At 38.4% G+C, this 27,331-nt stretch overlaps 1 protein-coding gene across 1 annotated transcript in view; it reads right to left on the bottom strand.

Moving 5' to 3' along the window:
• Positions 1-27,331, bottom strand: part of LOC105381425 (division abnormally delayed protein) — a 95,850-nt gene that overhangs the window by 19,707 nt on the left and 48,812 nt on the right. The window contains exons 2-5 of the mRNA XM_038108095.2: positions 10,877-11,020; positions 4,881-5,212; positions 4,341-4,555; positions 3,839-4,010 (exon numbers count right to left, since the gene is read on the bottom strand). Coding sequence (XP_037964023.2) covers positions 3,839-4,010; positions 4,341-4,555; positions 4,881-5,212; positions 10,877-11,020 — 863 coding nt within the window. The remainder of the gene's footprint in view (positions 1-3,838; positions 4,011-4,340; positions 4,556-4,880; positions 5,213-10,876; positions 11,021-27,331) is intronic.

Here is a 27,331-nt window from a genome sequence, read left to right as displayed (position 1 = left end):
TTTGTTCTGTATATGTAAAAGCAAAGCACAATACTGATGGATTGTTAATAATATGAGAGGGAATAGTTGTTTAATACAGAACCCATGGATCATAAATATTATGAGCCATATAAGTTTCAGTTTTTTTTAAAACTAATTTAATAATTAAAAAGGAATTAAATAATATGAAGTTAAATGGATATGTTAGTCGACACAGAGTGGAAATGCAGTAGAGTTTCAATGACTAAGCAATTTTAATTCAAACGTATAAGAAGCGAGTTCGAGCAACGTTTTCCAGCAACTGAGTCGTCGGAAATGAAGGCCCGATCGAACCAACTTCGCAGTCTACGTAATCTCGCTTCCTCCTCCTCTGATTGAAGAAAAACAAATTTCTACTTTGCAACTTATCTACGGGAAAAGTGGATTCCGTTGTTTGGGTAAGACGAAAAATATTGGTTTTTGAAATGTGCTTTAATATTTGTTCAAAATGATGTTATTACCAATAAAGTATTTTTTTATAACTAAGGGCCACTTGCAGAAACATATTAAATCTAGATTTAGTGTCAAATCTCGATTTAAGAAACGTCAGTCCATATAAAATTTTACACTAAATCAAGATTTAACACTAAATCTAGATTTAATATGTTGGTGCAAGTGGCCCTAAGAGTAAAATTATTTAAGTCAGATGTTCTACCTAATCGTTAAAGTAAAAAACCGCGTTTAAAATTCAAGCCAAGCAACTGTTATTGCCGACATTATCTCTACCGGTCACCAATAAGGCAATAAGGATACATAAATAGTGTGTCATTTGTTTAAAGGTTCCGAATTAGCGAACGGAAACGCCGCCCTTGAGAATATGACATAATCCCGTGAGTCGGGCGTGAGTCACAGGAAGCCATGTCTGCCCATTGTCTGCGGGATATCGCTTTGTATTATGTACTTGTTATGTTATGTATTATGTATAGTTATGACAATTTTGTCAATCACACGCTATTGTTTATGTTTTAGTTTCCTTGATGAATTGGATTTGGGTTCTGATGAATGGACAATTAATAATGCATAACTCCATTCAATGATAAATGTAGCTCAGTCGGTGACACATATTAATACATAAACAGCCTCTGCTAGCCATATGGGTCTGCTTCAAGGTTGGAGGGATTTGGCATAATAATATACCAATACATTAGCATAAAATGGATATACCTAATTTGAACTTTGAATATATACTGCTGGCAATTATATGGTAATATACAGCAGGTATAACAAATGTGTCCAGAAGGCGCGACGGCCGCTGGGTGCTACTCTATAGCCATCATAAAAGTGAATAACGCCGGAGTGCCGAGGCCGGCCTTCCATAAATTTCATGCAGCCAATAACTTATACCCACAGCGAACCATATTTCAGACGAAGCTGAAGTTTTACAACCTATTCTCTGTTGTTTCCTCGGTTTAACATTTAAGTGCAGCCTCTTTTCCTGGCTGTTTCTGCGTGAGTTGTGTGCGAGGGAACGTGCAATGTGCGTATCCATACGGCCCTTCAGGCGCCTCATGAAAGCAGTAATGTTTCCTCCCAAAATAAAATGCTTGAGAGCTTGTCAGTAATGCCTTCCTTTCTGGCAGGGCTATGTAAAAAACCATAATACAGTACACATGCTACATAAATTCCGGCAATTTTTTCCCGCAATTTATATTATATATATTACGTCATTTGTTAAATATAAGCACTTAAAAGAAGAAAAGTAAAGCGTTCTCGTTATCAATAGCTGCTCGTGACGCGTCCCTGTTGCGATAATGAAATCGTCATCCACGGCTGAGCGCGAATTTAATTTCATTTGCCGCCGTTCCCGGCAATAAACTACGTGACATTCACTTAGTCTAAAACGTTTTACAAAAAAAAGAAGGCACTAGATCTTTTTACACGGGCTTTGTCGATAAAATTCAAAGGGACTGGCTCGTTCCATTAGTTACGGAAGCAGTCTATCGGTCGTAGATTAAAACGGTTCCAGGCGAGGAATGAGTCGCTTGCAGTTCGCCCCTCATATTGTTGCAGTGACATTGTGAGCGTCGTCGCCAGGATCGGTTTCCTTTGCAACTTGCAAACAAGATGACATCATCCATTCGAGACACGTAAACGCTTAAACAGAATCGGCCTTTTTCTGTGAATTTCTTGCTTAGACGACTTGAATGCCTAAATTACAAATTTTCCATGGTAAATTTTTGCATGTCTAGCTTTTTATGTTATCGATTATATATTATGTTTTTTGCTGTTATCGTCCGCTAAACATCGCAATTAAGGAATTAACTCAGAAATCGCTATAAAACTGGTAATGGGCTGTTCATAAGCCATTTCCTTTGTTGTTAATCTCGGAGGAGAGCGGCGACCCGCGCCCACGGCTGACCCGCGGCCTACGCTCTCTGACTCGCAGCGAGTGCTATTATACCGCTATCTAAGAAACGATACCGAATTTTATGACCGCAAGCGCAACAGCCACTAACCAGTTTCACAAGAAAACATCTCAGCACTAATTGAAACATCTAGCCTAATGGAATATTCGGACAGACTCGGCGCCCTGCCAACTCTTTCCATAAATGATGAGTTTGTTTCCGCATTAAACCATATTTTACATTACAGCAATCGGAGGCTCGCACAGGGAGCCGACCAACGGTGGAGCCGCGATTTACGACCCGATGGGTGTAATACGACTGTCGCTAGAAAATGGCGGACAAAATACGAGTATAACTTCTATTAGTTGCTCCAACTACAATAAATCAAACATTATTATAGTGAGAAGCTATAAATTTTGAGTTGTTTTAACGAGCGGCAATAGACTTGTTCGCGGATAACAAATTGGTGAGATTAGACACACATGGAGTAGCTCGACGTACTCAGTTGTAGTCTGTTGTACAGGAACTGTAGTTCACGGTTTGCCAGTTGGCTAATTGCAGCCAGGTAATGCACTAGTTCTGATCTCAGGCGCTAAACTTCAGGCTTGTGTCTAGAATTGCGATTTGCGACGTGCATTCAGTAACCACGTCCTCCTATAAACAATGCAGAGTTTCTTGCATCTTCACTTGAACTTCTTCCAAGTTGAACTTCATTGTGTGCTACACTGCTTAGTACTACTTACGCGTGGAACAGGTCTACATATTCTTCATTAATGGGTTGGCAGCTCTTACGTATCATAGACAGATTATAATAAAATCTTTTAACATAATTATATTTCCAAGCATTTAATAGGTACATTGTATACCGTATAAGTATATTATGTCTAGTAAATTTAAGCTTTGTAGGTAATACAATGTCATCAAGGCAATAAATCCTTCGCCAGCCTCGGTCAAGGATGGGCCGCCGTCTAAACTGACGACAGCGGCGGCGGCGGCGGCGGCGGTGGAGATGCGCCTCTATTTACTAACACACGCCGAGGCGACGAATGCATGTTTACACTACTGATAAAAATCCTAAGAGCTTTAGCTGGTGGTTACTCTATTAATATACTTTTTTTAAGTAGGGTAAGTTCTAGATGTACTGATTTTTTAAAAAGGTTGTAATAGTCCTGAACCTACTTAAATTATTGTAGATCTGCTCGTCAACCATGAATTTCTACACCACACCTACCCACACAAACAAGAAGGTGTGGTCAACGTTGCTATCATCAGTGGCCACTGGCCGCTACACGGGCTCGTTATCGATGAACTCTTTTAATGCATATTCTACCAATCACATATGTATAATAGTTATTATGTAGTGACTAGTGACATTTATATATATATGTCGATAACGAACCCGTGTAGCGACAGCTGGCAGTTTATTTGTCAACCATCGCAGGCGTCTCCCGACATTGCATCCTAGTCATACTGACCTTCTTAACCAGCACGGCGTGGTTCTCGAGCGCGTGCATGACGGCCTCTGACACGCGCGTGTCGAGCGCGCGCAGGGCGGCGTCGGCGTCGGTGGCGCGCGCCAGCCGCTCCACACCCTCCACGTAGCCCGCCCACGGCGCCTCCAGTTCGGAGACCAGCGAGCCGATGCAGCTGCGGGGGGAGGGAGAGTTAGAGGGAGAGTTACTGACTGACTTAGAAGTTTAATGAATGAGTGCGGGAGCTGCCTGTAATATTTTCATCATGATACCCAGTCAATTTAGCATGATGCTAGTGTGAGCTATGTCACTAATTACTGCTAATCATCATAATTAGCCCAAATTACAACACTGTTGGATATAACCCAAAAATCTTTCTTTAGACGAACTTTCCCATTGCAATCCGCCGGTCGTCGAACCGTTGCCACTACGTGTTACGCCTTTGCACATATCCTTCCCTAATTAATGATGTATCTGATAGTAAATAATGTAAATATCCTCTCACCCTCTCGCGACATTCAAGCAGTAGTTCCGGCACGGCCTGGCGCCGTGTCCGCGGCAGTGCGAGCAGCCGGCAGCGCGCAGCAGCGCGGCGCCGCACGCGTCGTCACTGCCGCGCGCCAGCACCTGCTCCCCGGCCGCCAGCGCGCCCGCGCCCAGCGCCAGCGCCTGCAGCAGCGAGCGCGCGCCCTCTAGCGACCGCGAGAGGGAACCGCCGAACTGGAGGGAACACAGAGAGTCAATAAGGGGGAAGAAGAGCGAATGGTGTGGTGGTTAGTGACCCTGACTGCTATGCCGGAGGTCCCGGGTTCGATGTCTGGCCGGGGCAGGTATTTGAACTTGGGTCTTGGGTGTTCTTATGTATATGTATCTAGATATATCAGCTGTCCGATACCCATATGGGTATCGGACAATATATATTACAGCCTCTTCCTAGCTTAGGATCAGACGGCCGTGTGTGAGATGTGCCCAAATACATTTAGTATCTATTAAACTTCCAAGTAGCATACCTACGTGAGAGGCACAATTTAAATATCTGACTGACCTGATGTGGAACTTCACCGAAGGGCTGCGCGAGCTCGTACACGTCCCACACGCAGGCCTCGTATTCCGGAGTGAACCACTTGCCGTCGAGCTTCAGCACGTGGTGGTAGACAACCGGGAACACGCCCCCGAAGAACTTCCTTGCGCTCTGGGCGAGGTCCCGCGGCGGCGGCGCCTCGAAGTCCTCCCCCGCGGCTGACGACAGCACCAGCCGGATGTCCTGGAACAGCGTGGCGAGCGGGCCCAGCGCGCGCGACGCGTACCCCTTGTACATCTGCGTGAAGAATATCGCCGTCTTGTTCTGTGACTGGTGAGACAGCTCCGTCAGGTGCTCTGTTGACAAAGGGAAATTAACGGATTAAAATACCTCCCAACTTTATCTTCATGCCCTAGCTGGGATTGCATGTTTCCCAACTGTTTATGTTAACAAATTAAGTTCTAACATCAAGAAAGCCTGTTCAAATATCCTTAGTTTCTGAGCAAACAGGCCCAGAGGGCTCAGTGTTTGGTTTCATGAGTGTTGTCAACACCTGCTCGTTATCGTCGGAATAACTCCTCGCCTCTACTCGTATCTCTGACGCGGGAATGCAGGCAACTGTCCACTTCCAGGGACGCATTCAGACAGCTTCAAGTATACTGATTTAAATAATAAACAGACTTGCTCTAAAGTGTTAAATTGTGTTTTATGCAGATTTCAATCATGATAGTTAAGTTGAAACGATAATTAATGGTCTTTCAAATGTCGCGAATTTGTGAGGGCCATTAAACAGAAGTAAATACTCTCTGAAAACTCGGACCCTAACTTTGTCTGAAGAGTAATTAAAGCTTTGAGGCGACGACACCCCGACAACGGTGTGAGAAAAGCATGAGGAGATTGGTGGACATTGGATGTTGCGCCTAAACAATGCTCACGGCTCACGTAATCAAAAGATACTGTACAGTTTAAACTCTGTCGTTGGATTAAAACAATGATGAAACCAATCTCAAAAGAAAATAAAATCAAAGGCCTATCTTTACGTCAACAAGATATAAAACCCTGTCCCTCATAGATATTGCTAGAGTAATGTGTGTAAAATATTCAGGGCGAGGTCGTAAAAGAGGTTAATCGTAAAGCCGTGATTCGGGTGTTTCAATCATTTTAGCGGCAGCGGCGCTGGAGCTGCGGCTCAATGAATAATGAACATTTTATTCCGACCTCTAGACGACCTTGCGGTGATGGAATGCGATTCCTGAAAGGAAATTGAAAGAAAATATCTGATTGATTTTGATCGACATTTTGAATAATGGCCTTTTCGTAGTGGTTGCATTGTTTTGAGCGGGTGGTCCAATATTTCAGTATTTCATTATACTTATAATTTCTCGACTTTTCTTACGGATAAATAATTTTACCAATTTATCTAAGAAAGAAAAATATAGACTTTATTACAAAAGTGGTAATCTTTGAAAGTATTCCGTATTCTAAAGATTATCTAAGTATTAACTATTCAAAGTGATTAAAAGCTCCGGCTCCGTGCTGCTATCTCTGCGCTAAAACTAAGACGAGGCGAGCGAATGCACTTATTATTAATAGCATAGAGCGGGGAAAAGTAGTGATAACATTAGAGATTCCCGCATGTTCCCACCACTACCAATACCCTTTTCATTGACTTTCATATCACAGAGTATGTATGTGTTCATAGAAATCAAATCCGAAGCCCGTAAAAAATATTATTACGTTTACTAACCGACATAGGTATTGGATGTGTTATTGAACAGTTGAGCAATCGTGCTATAATAGAATATTACATCTAAAAAAATATTGTAACCTAAAATGGGTGTGTAAAAAGCTAGAACTCACTAAATAGCCTATAACTCTGTGAGTCGTATAGTAGCTTTTAGTCTCAGTGGACGGTCTGTGACTACTAATTAGGCTCGCCAATCCAGCTCGGGTTGTTTCAACTAATGAACTAAAAGTGCCGACTACGGGAATCTAATTTCGTACCTTTTGAACCATTATGAAGGGATCACAATGAAATTATTAGAAGTTACGCCATTTCTCCTCATTGCTATTATCTATTTATCTATTATCATATTATTAATTTCGTACGGACTTTAGAAAGACGCACTCATAGTCGGGCAGTACACAAAACTTTACCATACGAAGTTCATATTTCTCATAAATTATGAACAAAAAAAACATTTCAGCAGATAACGACCTCGTTCACCTATAAAGAAGGTAAATTAATATAAATGATATCGCTTTTACCGTTAAAACTTAACGAACAATGAACCTACAATGTAAACTTTGTTATCGGAAATTTCGCTTCACTGGCGGACGCTATTTTTACACTGAAATTTATTTAATTATTGGTAATAATCTCATTAACGGTTAATATTACAGTTATGCCTTGATTAAAAATGCATACATATTGTGATGTAAACTCTATTTAGGTACATATAATTATAGGTAACTATACTTACGACGTCATACGGGTTTCATAACGTAGCAATAGCATAACGTAATTTTCAGCTACATGAAACTAATCGTGAATATGCCTATTTATAAATAAATCACAGTGCAAATGTACAAGACTGATTGAAAAAAGGTCTTCCATTTTAATATCGGCTAAGTATTAGTATGTAAATGCTCTTACAACACCTATGTTAACATAATTATGCACTCACGGGCAATGAAAAGATTCCACTGAGAAAACCACCAAACTTACAACTTACAAAATTACACCTAAACGATCATTACGAGGATTCGCGTAACGTTAATAATAGGTATGTAGCTCTAGCAAAGATTCTAAAAAAGATTACTATGTATTTCAAGTGGCACTATAAACTACGCCCGTAACTCAACCGTCTCCTTCCACCCCTTCCCTGAAGGGAGCCTGGTGCAACGACTGCGTGTGGTCTGGGCCTATGTGAGCCACTTATTAGGGAACACAATGGAATAAAACGGAACCCTTGTCTATGGTCCTCATATTTATTTCCTGGAGTCTGTTCGAGGGTTGGAAGTGGAACTGTGGAACTCTTTGTTTTAACGTATTTTCTTTTGTGAGGCCGTTAACCGTTGTAAAAGTAATAGTATAATATTATGTAAAAGTATAGATTGTGATGGAGCCAATTGTACAAGGATGGATATAGTGTAGTAACAGCTATAGTTGGAGTATTTGCATAGGCTTGTTGTTTTAGGATAGTGCTTTTGAGGGATTTCATTCAGTTGTTTCTTTATGCTAATAATACAGATGATAAAGGTATTATTAAATTAAAACATTATATTTATTAATAGCGAAGCGAAGCAAACCAAATAGCCTATAATTTTTCGCACGGTGGACTTAGTTACAAAAAGGCAATATTCAGAGACTTGCGATGATGTTTGTTTGCGTAGCGCCTAACGGAAGCGCGGCGGCCGCTGAAGAATATTAAAAGTTCCGCTCTAAGCCTTTTTCAGGTAGGTATTCCTATTTGGGTAAAATGAATTTGATCTGCTGGTTTTAAAAAAAGTTAATTATTCAATTAGCGATATTACCTACATAGGTGCACTACAAATATGTTAGCTTTGAGAAATATTTTACATAGGTTAGGCAACCTACAGGTAGATTCTTTGAGACAGGTTCCTTGGTGGAATTATACCACGAAAGGAAATAAATCGTGCGTGCAAATGAAACCGGCCGCTCGGAGACCAACAAAAAGCGTTGTCAAATGAAATAACGAGGATCGCAAACAATTTAAAATTCGAATAATTTTCTTCACACGCGCAAAACAATGCAGTAACTGGAATACGTCGTGAGGCGCAGGTGCGCGCGCGCATGCGCTGCATGCACAATGCGCATCTCCTCCCGCCGTCGCCGCCGCCGCCCCGCGCCGGTGATAAATCGCACACCTATGGACGTATAAATTGAATGCACTCGTACGCCTAGAATTTACTAAGTGCTTATAAAACTGTCATAAATCAGTGTTAATATAGAATGTTTTGTTTGAAACTAGTCGTTGAATAACTTTGCATAACGTTAGCACTGTTTAAGGTTTGCTGATGAATCATAGCATAATGTTTATAACTTATTATGTGTAAGTAATTTATGTTTTAATTTATTGATGTGTATAAATATGTACCAACTAGATCTGTTAGACATTTGTAGGTTTAATTAACTTGGAGCATCTATGTTAGATTGAATGTGAAGTGGTTACCGCGAGTGCCCCCGCTAGTTGCCGTCCGGGGGCGTCCTTCGCTCACACAAAATACCCAATTTGTAGCGTCTACGAGTGTTTGCTCGACGATTTTATTGTTGTTACAATCGGAATTGATTCTTTGGATGTTAACTAGGAATTCCTGGCTTGTGTTCAGAATCTACGTTTGAAGCATCCGAGAGGAGCGTTGAAGAATGCTAAGCATTCAAGACTATTATTGAATATTGCTTGTATATTTTTATGTTGTGAAATTTTACACACGAATCCAACAACGGACTTATTTTCAATGACATGAACAGTAATCATACCTAAAAAAATTGATATGATATTGAGAGAGCTACCATATTATCCATACTCTTACATAATTTTAGTATTTAGGCACAGGAGCAAAAGGAACTACGAGTTAAATTAAGCCAGCTTTTAAAAGTTCAGTAATAAGTGATGCATGTGGAAAATATTATTATAGCTACTTATGAAGCTGGCTGTAGCAAATAAAGTAAACCCGGAGGTGGGTCCAGTCAGTTGCTGAGCCATTGTCCGCTGAGTTGCGATTGTGCCGGGAATCACTAATGTCTGTGCTTACACATTTATTGGTTTAAGGAAGGATGAGACAAGGAGTAAGAATATTTGGCCATTATGAGTATTGACTACTTATACTTATACACATTGATGAAAATAAAAGATGAGTTCTCTAAACAGCGAAAACTAAGTAAGGGCTTATGTTTATTTTATAATAGGTAAGTAAGTTATGTGTTCTCATTGAAAGGGAAGGAAGGAGAGAACGGAGCACAAAATCTTATCCGAACTGAAATTCCTAAATTAACACAGACGATCAGCTATCTGCCCTCTTAAATCTTGACCTTTGAAATGAACCAATTGGTCTGTGTCTGTCCCAAGTCTACCCTTGAGTCCAGACGGGAACACGAATCTCTTGAAAATAGCTCTTTCATGAAAACTTCAAGACAGAAGAAACTTCAAATAAAAATTATACTTATATTAAGTTTAGTTCTAAATTCTCAGAACGAAATGTTTCACAAAGTTATTGCTGAAAAAAGGCAAATAAAAGTCAGTAGGAAAGAAAAGTATTAAATGGACAACGCGGAACTTTTATTACATTCTACATTTTAAAAACTGGTAAGGGACTAAATTTGCTAGTTTTTGTTACTTTGTTATAATATGGCTTTAAGTTTTGTGTTCTTGATTGAGTAGAGAGTACCAATAGAGGTGTTTGTGTGATTATTGCTCTTGTACAGTCAGCATTTTAGATTTTCAGATGGGGAAAATGTTACGAGCATAGCTGTGCTCGAAAGGTGGATCTAATCATATTGTACCTACAGTAGGGAACCCACATTGGAACTTTACATAAAATGCAAGTGAAATTTAAGTGCAGCACCTAATGCATCTTCTTATCCTGTCAAGGATTAGTTTACAGCATATTTTACAGGGGTGTCATACGTTTTATCATATTATTATGAAGTGTTTGGTCTTGCAAGATACAACTTGTATTTAGGGTTGTTGGATGAGGAAAATCGTTACTTACTATAATTTAACTATGTAGCATGCTCTATGGACTCCGTCCGTAAAGCGAAGATCCGATTCTACTGGTTGGCTATCGTTGTCCGAGAGTGCTAGTTATAATTATGATATACTTCTGGCATAGTGAAATTTCGCTCTACAGCCACCGTACGATCAGAAGGCTGTAATTACTTACTTATTACTTCCATGTATTAGATAGATACGGTGAAGGAAAACATCCTGCGGAAACGTGCACATCTAGATTCTGTGTAGACACGTGAGTACAAATGTACAGCGGAAAATTCTTACCTTGAAGAGTCCGCCTGGTGGCCAGCAGCAGGTCGGCCACGGGGCGAGTGGAGGCTGCAGCCCGGGTCCCCACGTGCCGCCGCAGCGCCGCCCGCAGCGCGCCCTCGCGGCCCCGCCCGCAGCAGTGCCCGCCGCATGTGGGACCTGCAACGAGGTGGATGGGTTAGCTGGTTGGAAGCATACGATGAGATAAATCATGGGAATGGTGGGAAATGAGAAGAAGTGTTAATGGCTGCAGAGGAAACCAGATAGACACAAATACATAGATAAGGAGGCATACATACACACCACAAACTTCGTTAAAAACCTTATAATGTCCTATGTGCTAATCGAGGGTGACATACGTTATTATACATACATATATTATAATTATTAATATATATTTTGCTAGAATATACACTCACGTCTCACGTGCAATAAAAAAATCCACCTACCATTGACGTTCAAATTTCAATGGAACTTTTTCATTGCTCGTGAATGTAGTAAGAAGAATAAAACGTAGTACTGCATAAATTACGGTATAATACACCGAAGTAGGTGATAAATGTGGTGCCGGGCGCAGACTCCGCCTAATCCGCTCCATCACTCCACACAAAACGGATTACCCATAAAGAAATCCCTAATCCAACTGCTTGTAAGGAATACCCACCTAGCAATTACATTCAGACTGTAAACCCGTAACGATCTCAGCTTAATTAAAGCGCCTGTAGCAAAAACGTAATAAGAAAAAAAAACTGAAAACGAGTGGATTTTAGGAGGAGGCTGGGGATGTCGCTGAATAAGGCTTCGTGACAGATGACAGTAAGTGACGAGGGTAGATTTAAAAACCTGATTAACTTGGCCCGTGCCGGCCCTATTTCATAACAGTGTTTCATGAAAGACTTATTTATAAACACGCATTGGGACGAGCATAAATCTAACGATACTACGTCACAAACGAAATTCATCAATATTTTATGTGACCTGACTTTTTCGTGGAAATTATGACAGTGTGAAAAATTACGGCATACTGGGTAAATGCAGAAACTTTATTTTACTGCCGGAAAATACATTTTTAAATTGCATAGCAGAATGTTACCTACATTCGTAAATGTAATTCCTCTACTCGCAAAAATATTTTATTTAAATTTACTTCTTGCTGGATGTTATCCAAACGAGGTATCCGTGCGAGTTGCATTTATATAAGTATAAAAGTAATAATCGAAACATAGTACACATACACACATAGATTAAACCTGTGTCCTGTATGTAATTAATTACAGTGGCACAAACTTATCTGGAGAGAGCTCCCGTAAATGTCTAATATTTCTTTATTCTTTGACTTTACAGTTTAAGCTTGCCCATATTAGTAATTCGCACTGCGGTATTAATAAACCAATCTCATTCTCATTTATAACACTACATAATTCATAAGTACTTAATGAGATAAGGATCAACTTAGTCGGAACAGAGAAGTTAGTGGCACTGTACAAACTTTATCAAGCTATTAGTGGTCAGAAGTACATAGCTATTTCAAAGTTCAGACGTAACCGATCGTTTTCTGCATGTGTTTTTTTATATTTTTTAGTTGTCGCGTCGGCGTTGGACGGCGTCCAAAGGGAGCGGTTGAAATAAATCGTCCGTGAACATGAATATGTCGGGCTGTGTTCCGCTGTAAACTGTACAAATAGCTGTTTGTCTAGCGCTGCAGCGCTGCCGATACATTTTCAACGTCGACTGTGTGTCGAATGCGATATATGAATGTTATGGGATTTGATTTTATTCAATAGGCGTTACATATCTGAACAAATTGTTCCATACACATACGTTTATGTTTTAGTACTTTATGTACTTCATGTAGTGTAAATGAAATTATTTAGTTTTTTTTAATGAGAAGAATGTTCTAAGCATTTACGAATTCCATGCATATTTTACGGTTCGACATAGTATCGGCAAGAATAGTCGCGTGTTCAGCGTGCGTATCGGAGCAGTTACGTAAAGAATGTGGCTGGTACATTGCTGCGTTTTTTGCTAATCGATTTGGCAGCGCGGCGGCAGGTTCAAGGCTGCTCCGCTGCTCGGTGGACGGTGTTCGCGCCTTTCATGAGCAATGAGGAGAGGCCAGTTAACGCAGATTAACTATAAGTCTTCAGTTCAGATATAATTGATTAAAATAAAAAGTTCCCACATTTACTATTTAAGTACCTAAAAAGTTTATCAAATATGCTGATAAAATAAGTGGGAACTTGTTTACATTAAATAAATACGTAATTGATCAAGGATGTAGGTATGTATGCTGTATGTATAGCATCCCTCTGGGAATAGGCTACGTATGTCCTCACCTCGAACAACAATTTAAACAAAATAGCTCAATAAGAAGTGGGATCGCTACGATACCCCTGGGCGAGTCTCGCAGACTGGCCGACGACCACCGGACTAGCGACGCCCCAAGGTCGACACTTGATCGAGATCAACACATTACTTCCATGTCTAAATCATAGCTATATATATGTGTATATGTATATATATATATATATATATATATATATATATATATATATACATATACACAAATGAGTAAAATAATTTATTCAAGGTTATAATATAAATTAACATTTAACTAATGAAACCTAACCTAATTGTAAATAAAATTATGAAAACTGAACTAAAAGATAAAATTTCTAGTCTTTCTTCTTTCTAATTAATATATTTCAACGAAATTATGTTTGCATTCGGTGTAGGTATACTAATAATACGTGCTTTACATTTACATACACCTAGCAGGTTAGAATACTTACTCAATTTCTGATAAAAGATTTGATGAAGAGAAAAATTTATACATAAAAGCTTATTGTCAACATCATTACATAGGTATTATAACATCGCATTCATTTCTATGCCGGCAGCAAACAGTTATGAATGTTTGTTGATGATGTGCTTATGTCGTTTCCTAGGACTGAAACAGTTTCAAAGTATGAATAAAAGGCTAGTTTACAATTTCAGTTCATTCAAAGGCTGGCTTACACAGTGCCCGACAGTTCCCAATTTATTCGAGTCGAATTCAGAGCACGGGTTAGTTAGGTACACCTTCAGGCTATTTACATACTCTCCTGAACCCGCTAGAAAGTGAACTAGGTTAGTAGGCGTAGTGTTATTTGGTTCTCTGATAAATTATTATTTGCTCTTACTGCAAATTGAGCAGTCAAATGCAGTGACGGTTAACAGCTTGCAGGAACCCCTGCTGAACTTTTATCAACTGAGAGTCGAGAGCTAAGAGAAATACTAACATATTTTTAAATTATTATTTAAGTACGGTGGCCTGCGCCTAAAAGTATACAGGCGGAGTTTTTAAAATAGCGATCCCTGATGATGAAGGGACCAGCTACATCTGTTATAAATCCGGGGACGTGTTGTGTGTGATGTGTGTAGCAGTGGTGTTAATGTGGATGTGCTTGAGCAGTATCCTAAGCCTAATTTATCCTATTACCCAACAGCGATGATAGGCTTACCAAGAGCTGCTCTTAGTGTACACAAGCTACAAGCTGAGAAGAAGTGTAAAACGTTAGCAGAAGTTACACATAGACAGTTTATACACAGACCGAAGCCTGATGCGAGTGTCTGGCAACTGGCAGCGATGGCTACAACTTGCACTCAACTATTGAAGGTGCCTGAAAGCTTCAAGTGTCGAGTGTTAAACTTTTCACACGCTGAAAAACGTGTTGCAGTTCAACAGTTCACGCAATTTGAACATTTGTTAGCGTCAATTTACTTACAGAATTTTACGAAAGCCTTATGAGTGCACTGCTTAGGACTTAGGCCTAAGTAGAGCTTTTGAATAATATTGTTAATATGTATTTATGTCAGCCGCGGGAAAAGCTTGTAGGTAATAATATTATAAGTTTTTTTAAAATATGTGGGGACATCTCACACACGGCCATCCGACCCCAAGCTAGGCAGAACCTGTGTTATGGGTGTCGGACAGCTGATATATCTACACAAATACATAGATAGATAGATAATAAATATAAATATCAACACCCAAGACCCGAGAACAAATATCAGTGTTTAAACAAATATCTGCCCCAGCCGGGAATCGAACCCGGGACCTTCGGCTCAGTAGTCAGGGTCACTAACCACTACGCCATTCGGTCGTCATCGAATAATATTATAAGTGTAGCTCAATTTATTACTATATCTGCAAAGAATATATTATGGCATAATCAACTTGGTTTCAATTACATTTTAGTCGTATAGGACCTGTAAACAAAGTAAGTACAACAAAATCATAAAAAATAAGTTGTGAATGTCAGCACAAGTAGAGCCGTCGCCGTCAGACGCCGCGGAGCCAGTGCGAGGGAGGATACGCGCCGCGCACTCACGCGATTATTGTGTCTACGTCCCTACATGACTACCAGACTACTGGGTACAAAGTTTCATGTCTACAGTATTTATTTCATGGTAGTTTAGTTAAAAATACAGGGTGAGTCTTAAGTAGCACATCAGTGATTACCCATGTTCATTAAAACAAAAGTTGTTCAGAATGAAGAGCTCTGTGACCGACTACTGCTACCTATTATTGCTTGTAATGATGAGGTGATGTATAGACAACTGTCTCCTGCCTCTGGCTCGAGGTACTCTTGTTGTATCTGTTAGTCCAACTCTACGAATAATGCAGAAGGTGACATACGTGACGGTCACCTTCATAACATTCAGTAGATAAGTGGTACTTATCCAGTTATCGTTCGTAATGATAATTATGCTAAGCTGCGATTACATACTATACCATCGTGAATGTAGGTACCCTCTTTAATTTACCTCAAGTGTTATAGTTCCTGGTAATCTTAATATAACTGTTAATCATTGTTATTGCGTCGCGTTTATCAGTGTAACCTAATTAGACACTTGTAATAAGTGTTTGATTGAAGTAAGGTTTTTTCTCAGAATAGAATCTATGGAATGTTCAGTTAGAAATTACATCAAAATGGAAAGATTTTCAGCGCTAATAACTTCGCAGAAGCATCTTTGTTATATGTAAGCTAATATCCAAGTATTAACCACAACAAAAGTTCAATGAGGCAAGTAAGCTGTTAAATTTTCCACACAGAAGCCTCATGTTACCGGTTACGCAACGTCTATAAATTACCGGTGTAATAAGAGTAATAAATACTTTATGACCATCGGCCTTAGATAGAGATGTCAATCACTTATTATGGATATCACTTAGTTGGGTGCCCGGCGCAGTCGATAAACAACTTTGTCGTGAATGCTAGGGTTGCCTACTTAATTAGATTTTAGAGGATAAATCGAAGAAAAACTTCTTACTTGTGGTTTATAACTTACTCAGTAATTTCAGTTACAGTACGTTATCTTTATTAAAATTGAGATTTTTCGAAAACTACCTTAGAAAAATGTAACGCCAGTGAGTTAATAAGACGGTAAAAAATAAGTAAGACGCTGGTGGCAGCCCTAGGAGGCTCCAGCACGCCTGTCAATCAGCTGTGGTTTATCGACTAAAACGATTACCCAAACGGATCGGGTTTCCTATTACAATTATCGTATAGCCCATTCACATCCACTTGTCCCAGTCAACACTAGATGTTCTACGAATGAAGCCTCTATTTCTATCAGATTAAGATCGCTGCTGTAGCTACTGGTGGATTGATATGTAAAGGTGATTAGGTCATGTTGCTACTGCTCACCGTATGGTTTCTGTGATCTAACAGTGAAATTGGATATCGAATGAAGCTTGATTAAGCAAGGTTTACTAAACAAAGTTATGAAGACATTATTTATTGATGAATAATTGAAAGTTTTATGTCTTTCACGAGAAAAAAAAAACAAAAATAACGCAATTTTTACGGAATCGACATTAACCAGTAGCTACTAAATCATAGGATACAACAAGGTCACATTAAAACTTGATTAACTAACATGGAGTCTGTCTCTATAGTCTCAAGCGTAATATATGTATATACGAATGTAGTGTGTAGGCTGAAACATATGGCGCGGCAGTATCTTGTAGTCAAAACAAACTTGCAGAGGCGAAATTAAATGTACAGAAATCCGAACTAGGTTGGATATAATACAGTTTATATATTATATAGATTTTGTTTACTGTATTGTTATTGCACTCATTGTCAACTTTCGCATAGCTCTCATCTCTAAGTTCCCAGGTTAATATTAAAAACCTTACTATACTGAGGGTATAAATTGAATACATTAAGAAAAAGGGGTAAGCAGAGGTGCATTGCTGCATCTCAGCAAAAATGTACCGCCGCCTACCCTCCAAGGGATTAGCCCGATGTTCACTAAAAAGAAAACTACTTAAATACATAGTTAGTAGAACATACGTCTCAATTTCCAATGTTTTTTTTACTTTTTATTCAAATCAAAACTTGGTCATAAACTTCCAAATCTGGGGTCTCAAGACACAACGAGCCACACATAAACGAATTTACGACTTTTAAATGACTGTGCAGCCAAATAGATTGAAAGACAATAAAACAATACATTTATAGCTCTAATAATACAGTGTGCCTCACTGAGTAATCGCCAAATTTACGCAGAAAGTTTGCTATCGAGCTTTTTTTGCGTATTCGATTCCCGTCTGGGGTCACCACAAAAGTTTAAAGCATGTTACAGTATTAGTCAGTCCTCGTGCCATAGTGGCAGGTGGTGGTCAGTGAACTGTAATTTTGCCGGATTAATTCTTTAATTAAATCTCCAGACGATTCTGTTTAATCCCAATTTCAAAAGGTCAATGGTTCAGCTCGAAGGGTATTTGTTAACTTATCAGCAACCACAGAGAAAACAAAGCAGATAACACATATATTTCTTATACAGGTATTCAGAAGGTGCGTTAAGGTTTTATTCTATTATGCTTTTGTTCATTTAAATGATATGATTATGGTATATAAAACATGCATTATCACCACATTATACAACTCTTGCATGATTTAGGAAAGCGCTATGGTTTAAAGTTACCTTAAAAAGTCAGTTTCATATTATCACGAAACCTGCATTACAATTACATTTGTGAATGAAATGAGGGTCGATCACGCTATAGCTGCGCCCTGGGTGCACCCGCGAACCAAATTGATACGTCATCATTATATTGCACTTGTGATTATGTAATCGAGATGATTAGAATTAGGATATATCAAAACATTTCAACGCACCAAAATTTATATATTTTTTTCGTATTAAAAATGCTGAATATAGGTTGCATTGGATTGGTATATTATAAATATATGAATAAAAGACATATGAATATAGCAAAATATTATGTTTCATGGTATTTTTTTACTTCCATACGAGTAAATCCAGTCTATTTAAGTTACTTCCTGACAAAGTCCGTGTGAAGCACTTTACAGAGGCACACAGTCCGGTAGCGAGTTCGTAAATCCTTTTTAATCAAGCAAGCCCTACTGCAGTGGAGGGGCTTAAATCCTGGTGAGCCTGGAGCAGCCTGACACAAAAATTCGTTCCAGCCAAATTTTACCGGCACGTATTGCACCACTGTACCTTCGAGGTACCGTTTACAAACGAAATAGGATAATACACTAGTGCGCAATGAAAAAGTTCCGCTTACTAGGTAGGTAAGTTGCTATGTTTCGATGACCATCGTAGGCATAATTAAATATTGAATAATAAAGTATAAATTACCTTTAAGAAATACAGTAGTGCAAACTCGTAATAATCGCTCCAAGTCCAAGCGTGGGTGGCTGGTTTATTCGTAATTTCCACGCTTGGCAGGTGGATTTGTTGTGCTTTCTTTTTAAAGATGTATAAATACAGTTGCCAAACAATTTATTTTGCTGTCGGTTCATAAAGACCGCATTCTGCAGTGCATCTATGTCTGGGCAATTCTGTCGGGGCTGTGCATACCTAGCTTTACAGTTTACAACCTTAATGCACAGACGTAAGAGTTATTTTACTGCATTCCAAATGTGTCTTTAAATTGTATTTCGGTATGCAAATACGAAAGCAATAAGATCCAGTCCTGCCCAACTCACAATAGAGTCTGGCTTTAGGTAACATTTATACAGAAATAGGCTTGTAATAAGTCATTTGTTTGGATTCAGTCATGCTCCAGCAACATCTGGACGGAAAATTGCATATTTTGTGAGTACCTGCATATAATTATATGTATGTAACCTACATAGGTATTATGGGCAAAGTTTACCTCAAACTTATCTAATACGGTAATAAAACTATTATAATAACAATACAAAATATAGGTACTTAGGTAAATGTAAGTATTGGTTATATGGCCACGAAATGGTTTTTGTGTATATATATATTTTATTAAAATTACTTACTTATTTGTACGATAAAGCGCACAGGCATGCGTGTCAATTTACATGAACTCCTGTCACACTGACGGCACTCGCTGCACGCGCCCGCGCGCCCTGAGGGTCAGTCTAGCATACGAAAAACTAAGTTTCAGAGTGCTGCGCCTGCGGCTACTCTAAGCTAACTCTTTGCATTAAACATACCGATTGCATGACAGCTTTCCTTCTGTGTGACATGGTAGAGTAACCCCTATTGTCTCGTAACCTGCAACCGGAGCCGCTATTCTTTAAAACCACACATTGAAAGCAAAAATTAAAACAATACCGCTAGTTGTGTAGAATAGGGGCCCGCGGGAGTGTTGCATTTAGGTTTAGGTTTCAATCGACAAACTAGGGATCATTCATATCATGTCGAATGAAAATAAACATTATTATGAAAGAGTAGGTACACTTATGTAAGTACATGTTATGATAAATTAATGTAGTTATAATAACTTTTAAGCATAGGTACGTAACGTAACCTGATCCGATATATTCTAGCCATGCGTGCAAAAACTACAGAAATTCAAATTCACAGCGAAATTACTTCCTGTAAACACACGCACTCACGTGCAAAGCGCATTAATCGGAACTCGACTAGTACGAGTAAGTAGTTTGTATGCAAACTATTCAACATAATGTATTGTTTTTAATTAAACAGAATAGTTTCAGTTCTACATAAAATACTCATTATTAAAATATCTTATTTTGAGTGGTAAAAACGTGAACCAATACAGCATTTGTAGAAATTATTTGAAAACTAGCAGTTATTATCCTATGAACCTTCACCGTTTCAGAGAGAGACCATGACCCAGAATCGTTTCCTTCAGTCATTATGGCTGACTGGGTGAGAGAAGCACAGGGCATAATGTAATGGAAACCCTCGAAAATACCTTTTCCCGCTAGACGTTTTTATTGACCATAAAATTGATGATAATATTCGAACACTCGAACATTCGAATATTCTATGGCTGTTTTAATAAGTGATTAGTCATCTATCTAATACGAGTGGACATATTCCTGTCATTATAACCCGGGTAGTGTGTAATTATGTCCGGACAGCGACAGTCACTGTGTACAACCGGCCGGTATTAACAGTAATAGGTAAATGATAGGCCGGCGCGGCGCGTGCCCGTAATCTCGTATTAGCATCGGATCGATCACTTGTGTCGTGTGTAGAAATAATAAAGGATTGTATATTGTATGTTTTACAGTGCTGATGTCTATCTTTACGAAAAATTATAAATTATCTCATCGGTCAACAAAAACTTCAGGCACTGTGAAAATATTTGATCACAACTTTAAAGAAAAACCGATTGATCGGTCAACAAAATGCATTCATATTCAGACAAACATATTCACAAGTAATTTTTTGTACTGTTCTTTAATCTGAAGGGGCCCCGGATCAGCACCCATGTTGGTTTACTGCCAGTTTCTATAACTCTATCTATCTATAACTGGTAGTTACTTTCATACGATTTTGACAGATTGTTACTTTTGATTATGTCAAAATCGTATGAAAGTAACTTAATATAGTATAAGTTAATGTTGAATATGAATCACCGAATATGAATATAAGCTGTTATACCAAGAAAGATATACTGTACGTTTATAGTCTACTTTGATATTACTTCCCAAGATATAAAATCCTACCTTTATGGTTACATCGCATAATGAGGTACGGCGTACGAAGGCTGTTACTTGCGCGTGAATTCGTTTAGGGATTACGTAATGGGCTTATGAAAACCTGAATCTGAAAATGAAATATAAAATTCAATTTCAGCTGAAATAACATCTCCGCGATTCAATTAGGAATTTGAGCCGACGAACCACCTGCCGCCCGGCTCACTCAATATTTACATAAGTTGCTAATAAATAATGTTTATTAACAATATTAAGTGAATACATACTTACTTTAAAGAACATGTATGACATGAACATGAAACAGATTTCGATTTCAGACTTTTAGCCTCTATAGAAATTGAAGCAAAATATTATTATGTCACACTTTAGAAGCATATCTCCAAAGGCATATTCTAAATTAGAACAATACATGAGTTACTCTTTATCCTGGAATCACCATTGGGAAAAAGCTTACTGAGGTATTTTAAAGTTAAAGCTCTATGATTTTCATTGAATCCGCCTACGCCCGTGCTACGAAATCGCTACGAAAATGCTACGCCACTGCGCTACGCCGCTACGAGGTGCGCGGTGCGCGGATCTGCGGACTTCATGAAAGACTTTCATTTGTAATTTATTAGAATTTTTATATTATTCGTAAAAAAATTAAATTATAATTAAATATTTTGACTGCACAAGATTGTAATTGTTGTATGTTTATTTTATTGTGCGTGGAAGAAATTGGCAATAGGCTCGCCCCCTATTACGTTGGGACTAAACATAACACTGGCGAAAAGTGGGTGCAGCAATGCACCTCTGCCTACCCCGCAAGGGAGTACATTAGTAAAAGGCGTGAGTGTGTGTGTGTGTGAAGAAATTTTGGGATAGAGATGGGGAAGGGAAAAAATGCTTAGGGCAGCCGGCCGGAGAACTTCCTTCACGGCGAGGTGACAGCTAGTACAGTGGCCTGCAGAGAAACCTCATCCTCTTAGACTGACTATGCTACTGAGAGGGGTGCAGGCCATTGTACATGATAAAGGTAAGATTGATGTGGGGTGATGAGCTGCAGATCCGTAGAGAAGGAGCAAGTCCCTAGTCATTACATATTTAAAGCAATCTTCCCCGAGTCATGATGGAGCACCTGTCTGATCGCACATCGAGCTACACGCACATAATTTAAACAAATAAATACTACATACACAGTGAGGAAATTACTTCTTGTACAAACATATATATATTAGTTCTGAGAACTTTGTAGGAGTTGGACGTGTGTTTGGTCTCGATATTATATTTTAAATTTTAAATTGTTACAACTTAATTAATAATTTGTGACTTGTTCGGCCCCTCTCGTTTCTTCTTGAGTGAATTGCCGTAAGACCTGTCGGCCATATTGCCCGGTGTCGGACCTCTCACTCACCGTCGTGACGTCGTCGTGGTGGACTGCGGGTGAGAAATTGAAAAACTTACCTTTTTGTGTTTTGCTGGGATTCGATCCAACGCCCGCTTGTTTCGCTGTGCTGAGTGCCGACTGAGCGTCTAAACGAGTACGCCACTGATGCATGGACTTCGGCGTGCGAAATTAAGCTACACTATCGGCCGTAGCTGTGCTACGATACCTGCTACGTCACTGCTACGAACTGCGTAGCACTTCTATAGACTGCAACTCGCTTTCATTGAGGCTTTCACAAGTTTGCTTTTGGTGGATTGTACACACACATTTGCTATCAAATTGCCGCTTTGCTGAGTATTAACATGGGAAAAACCAAGAAATCTGATACTTCTCCAACCACAAGTACCACGGTTCCACTTATGGAGCAACGGGTGTTAGGAACATCGGATATGAAATCGTTTATACGAGATGAGCTAAAGCAACTGCTGAACGACCAATTCTCTCCGTTTAATAAGAAATTAGAAGAAATTGTGGAGTCCATGGCGTTTATAAGCCAACAATACGATGGAATACGTGAGTCACTGTCTTCTACCTTGAACTCTGTGAAAACACTTGTAATGGAGAAAGAGTTACTGGAAAAGCAGGTTCAGGACTTGACCGCTAGAGTGCGTATTATGGAGCAAAATATGCGAGAATGCAATTTGGAAATTAATGGCCTACCAGAGCATAAAAACGAGAATATTCAGAACGTTATACAACAATTGGCTAAAGTGGTTGAAGATCCGTTGGAGGCCAATGACTTGATGCTTTGCAAGAGAGTAGCAAAGATGAATAAAGAATCAAACCGACCGCGCGCAGTTGTGGTAAAACTGAGAAGCCCTCTTCGAAGAGATTCACTCTTGGCTGCAACAATAAAGTTCAATAAAAATAACCAAAAAGACAAACTCAGCTCCCACCATCTGGGATATGGAGGCGAAAAGACTCCTATTTATGTTATGGAACACTTGAGTCCTGAAAACAAGGCCCTGCATGCTGAAACCCGAATGACTGCTAAGCAAAGAGGATACAAATTTACATGGGTTAGGAATGGTAACATATATGTTCGCAAGGATGAAGTCAGCCCTCATATACTTATCAACAGCTTGGAGAAACTTAATAATATTTAATTAAATTAGTACCTATTAAGATTTATATCTTAAATAAATTTTGTCATATTATTGTACAGGACCTAGATATAATGTAAAAAAAAAAATCTTGTCTTACCATGTTCAATCTTTATTACCAAAATGTTCAAGGCATATGCACTAAAACTAATGAAGTGTTTAATAATATATCTCAATGTAATTTTGATGCCATTGTATTTACAGAAACCTGGCTAAATGATTCTATAAAAGATAGTGAAGTCATAGATAGCAGATATTCAATCTATAGAAAAGACCGTATTACGTGTACCACAGGCGGCGGTGTTTTGATAGCTGTCGCAAATAAATATAAATCGATGAGAGTTTCATCGCTTGAGTCTCGCTGTGAGGATATCTGGATCACATTAGAAATTACTGATAACGATGTTTCAAAAAAAATTGGCATATGTTCTGTTTATCTTCCGTCACCAATTAATGTAGATCTTCTTAGAACTTTTTTGGATAATGTTAATAGAGCAATGGATAGTTTAGACGAGGTAATCATAATCGGTGATTTCAATATTAGTTCGATTTCGTGGTCTCTGATTTCAGATAAATTATACACTAAGCCAATTTATTCCCCAACTAAATTATTACATACGACACTTATAGATTTTATCAATCTCAACAATTTATTTCAGCATAACCATATAACAAACTCTCATAATGGTATACTTGATTTGGTTTTATCAACTATGGACAGCGTGGAAGTCACACGACCTCCTGAAGTGCTATCTAAGCTAAATGGTTATCATCCGCAACTACAAATTACCTTATCCATTGACCTTACACAAAATCTTCCTACAAAGCAAAGGTCTGATTATAACTTTTACAAAGCTTCTTATGAACAAATTCGATCTGAGCTTAATTCCGTTGACTGGTCTAACCTCTTAGAACATAGGCGTGATGTTGATATCGATATTATAGTGTCCCTTTTTTACGGAAAACTGAATGATATCATTAGTACTTATGTTCCTAAACGCAAAATAAAACCTAACAAAAGGAAATATCCATGTTGGTTCACTCATTGCCTAATTCGCCTATTGAAGGAAAAAGATAAAATCAGACGTAGACTACAAAAATTCAATAATCCAATGGACGATATAGAGTTTCACATTTTACGTGACCGTTGCAATCAATTGTATAAGAATTGCTATAAAAATTATTTAAATACTTTAGAAAATAATATAAAACAAAATCCTAAACACTTTTGGAGTTTTATTAAAGAGAAAAGAAATGGAGTCAGTAACTATCCGAATAAAATGTTTTTATGCGACAGAAGTAGTGAAAGTGTTCAAGAAGTGTGTGACCTGTTCGCTACAAATTTTTCAGCGGCATTTACTACTTCAACAAGTCTTAATCTAGATCATGAGCAAGGCAGAGATGATCTTTATCAAAACGTTGATGCAAAATTTTCAAGTCTAGAGTTTACTGTAGCTGAGGTTTTACAGGCCCTAAAGAAAATTGACATTTCTAAAGGTCCCGGTCCCGATAACATCCCCAGCTTCTTCATAAAGAAATGTGCTAATCAGCTAGCTTTACCCTTAGCCATAATTTTTAATGCGTCATTAAAACGCGGTCAGTTTCCTACACTATGGAAACAAGCACGAATAGTTCCTGTATTTAAGAAAGGAGACAAATCCAACATTACACTATAGACCTGTATCAATACTAAGCTGCTTTTCTAAAGTGTTTGAACTGCTGGTGAATGGCGTATTAACTAGACACGTTGACAACATAATCAATATAAATCAGCACGGTTTCTTAAAGGGACGTTCCGTTTCTACTAACTTGGTATCTTATTTACAATATATAATGGAGAAAGTCGATCGCAGATCTCAAGTAGATGTAATTTACACGGATTTTACGAGTGCATTTGATAAAGTCGATCACTATTTATTATTACTAAAGTTAAAAAGATATGGAATCTGTGCAGAAATGTGGCATTGGTTTCTATCCTATTTAACAGCTAGGCCTCAAAACGTAGTCATAAATGGTTTTTCTTCTGAAACATACTACTCTACATCTGGCGTACCGCAGGGATCGCACTTAGGACCTAAACTATTTCTGATCTTCATTAATGACATTGTTGATTATTTACCAAACAGCCATAGTTCGTTATTTGCCGATGACTTAAAGTTGTATAGGGAAATCCTTTCGAACAATGATGTATCTTTACTTCAAAGTGATCTTAATGCTTTATCCCTTTGGTGCAGAAGAAACAGAATGCATCTCAATCCCACAAAATGTTTCCACATAAAGTTCACGCGTAAAAAGAATCCAATTGCATCAAGTTATCAAATTGAATTTGTCGAGTTGGATGAAGTAAATGAAATTCGTGATTTAGGCATAATCTTGGACAGTAAACTGAATTTCATTAGCCATATGAATAACATCATCAGTAATTCTGCCAAAATGATAGGTTTTATTAGGAGAAATACAAAAGAATTCCAATCAATTTCAACGAAAGTGACTCTGTATAAATCTCTTGCACGTAGTACCTTAGAATTTGGCAGTGTGGTCTGGAATCCCAGCTACGCGGTACACTCACAGCGCATAGAGTCAATTCAACGCGCTTTCACTCGTCATCTTGCCTGGAAGAGTCCTAGTATTTCGGCACGCGCCAGCTATCAAGACCGCTTAAAGCACTTTAAGCTAGATCCACTGCACAAACGTAGAAAAATATATGACCTCACTTTCTTGCACAAACTAACACATGGAAGAACTTCAGATAAGACCTTGCTAGAAAAACTTAAATTCACAGTGCCTCGACTACCGATTCGCAAAAAAGTACAAAACACTTTTTATATCCCAAATTACCTGACTAACCTTGGAAGACATTCACCCATTGCTCGTATGTGTAGTACATATAACCATATAAGTAATAATATTGATATATTCTCCAATAGCTTACAACAATTTAAATCAAAATTATTAAAATTTATGTAAAAGTTCACAATATCAGAAAAATTTACAACACACCTAACTTAAAACTTAGTTCTTAGATTAGTATAGAAAGTTTTGGCAAATGTTGTGAATACATATAATTGGTACAAGTACTAGAATAAGACCTATGTAACTATAGTTTAAGAATGATTTGTATTGTGTACTGTTTGTATTCCTTTACCAATAAATAAAATAAATAAATATATACGACGAGTATGTGCCATGTTGCCAACTCTGCCAAAAACAAATAAGTAACACAGTAAAATTTCATTTTTGCTCATACGTAATTTATTTGTATTCCGTGAAATGGCTTTTTTATTGTAAAAGTTAGCTGATGTCCATCACCTAGGTACATAATATGGCGGGATGACATTGTTATAGGTATTTATTATTTACGTGTATTTATTGTATGGGTATATGTTGAATGAAATATAATAATGAATATATGCCATATAATTCTGTGATATATGCCTATCACTTTGCTCGCAACACTATACACTGAAGAGAATGTGTTTGTGTACATAATTATGTGCAATAAAAAACATGTAACCAGGTACTTATATTTTTTTTATCTTTTTGTACACCTACATTGTGCATTAAACAAACATTATGCTAATCACCCAGCCTGAGGCTTCCACTCCTTCCGTCTGCCATCATCACCTAATGGACGGTCCCGATGTCACCGCATTGCCCTCCTTTGATCCTGCCTCATTTACATCTCTCCGAAACATCAAAGCCTCCGACACCCAACACCCAAATATTCTGAGAAAATATCTATCACTCGATGTTTATCAGGCTATGTCGGGAAACTTTGTGTCGGTTGGCTTTCATATTGGATATCAAAGTCTGATAATCCTTTACGTATCGGCACGACGCAATAGTAAAGTTTGTTGTTCATTGCGCTGCGTACCCGCTAGTTAGATGTTATCGGTAGTCGTAAGCCAGCAATAGCAGTAATAATAGTGGGTTTATTTACGTATGTCGCACTCGCACTCGCGTGGGTAAA

Source organism: Plutella xylostella, chromosome 15 (assembly GCF_932276165.1).
Source record: "Plutella xylostella chromosome 15, ilPluXylo3.1, whole genome shotgun sequence".
Lineage (NCBI taxonomy): Eukaryota > Metazoa > Arthropoda > Insecta > Lepidoptera > Plutellidae > Plutella > Plutella xylostella.
Note: the sequence above shows the minus strand (reverse complement) of the source record. Positions and strands in the feature narration are given on the sequence as shown.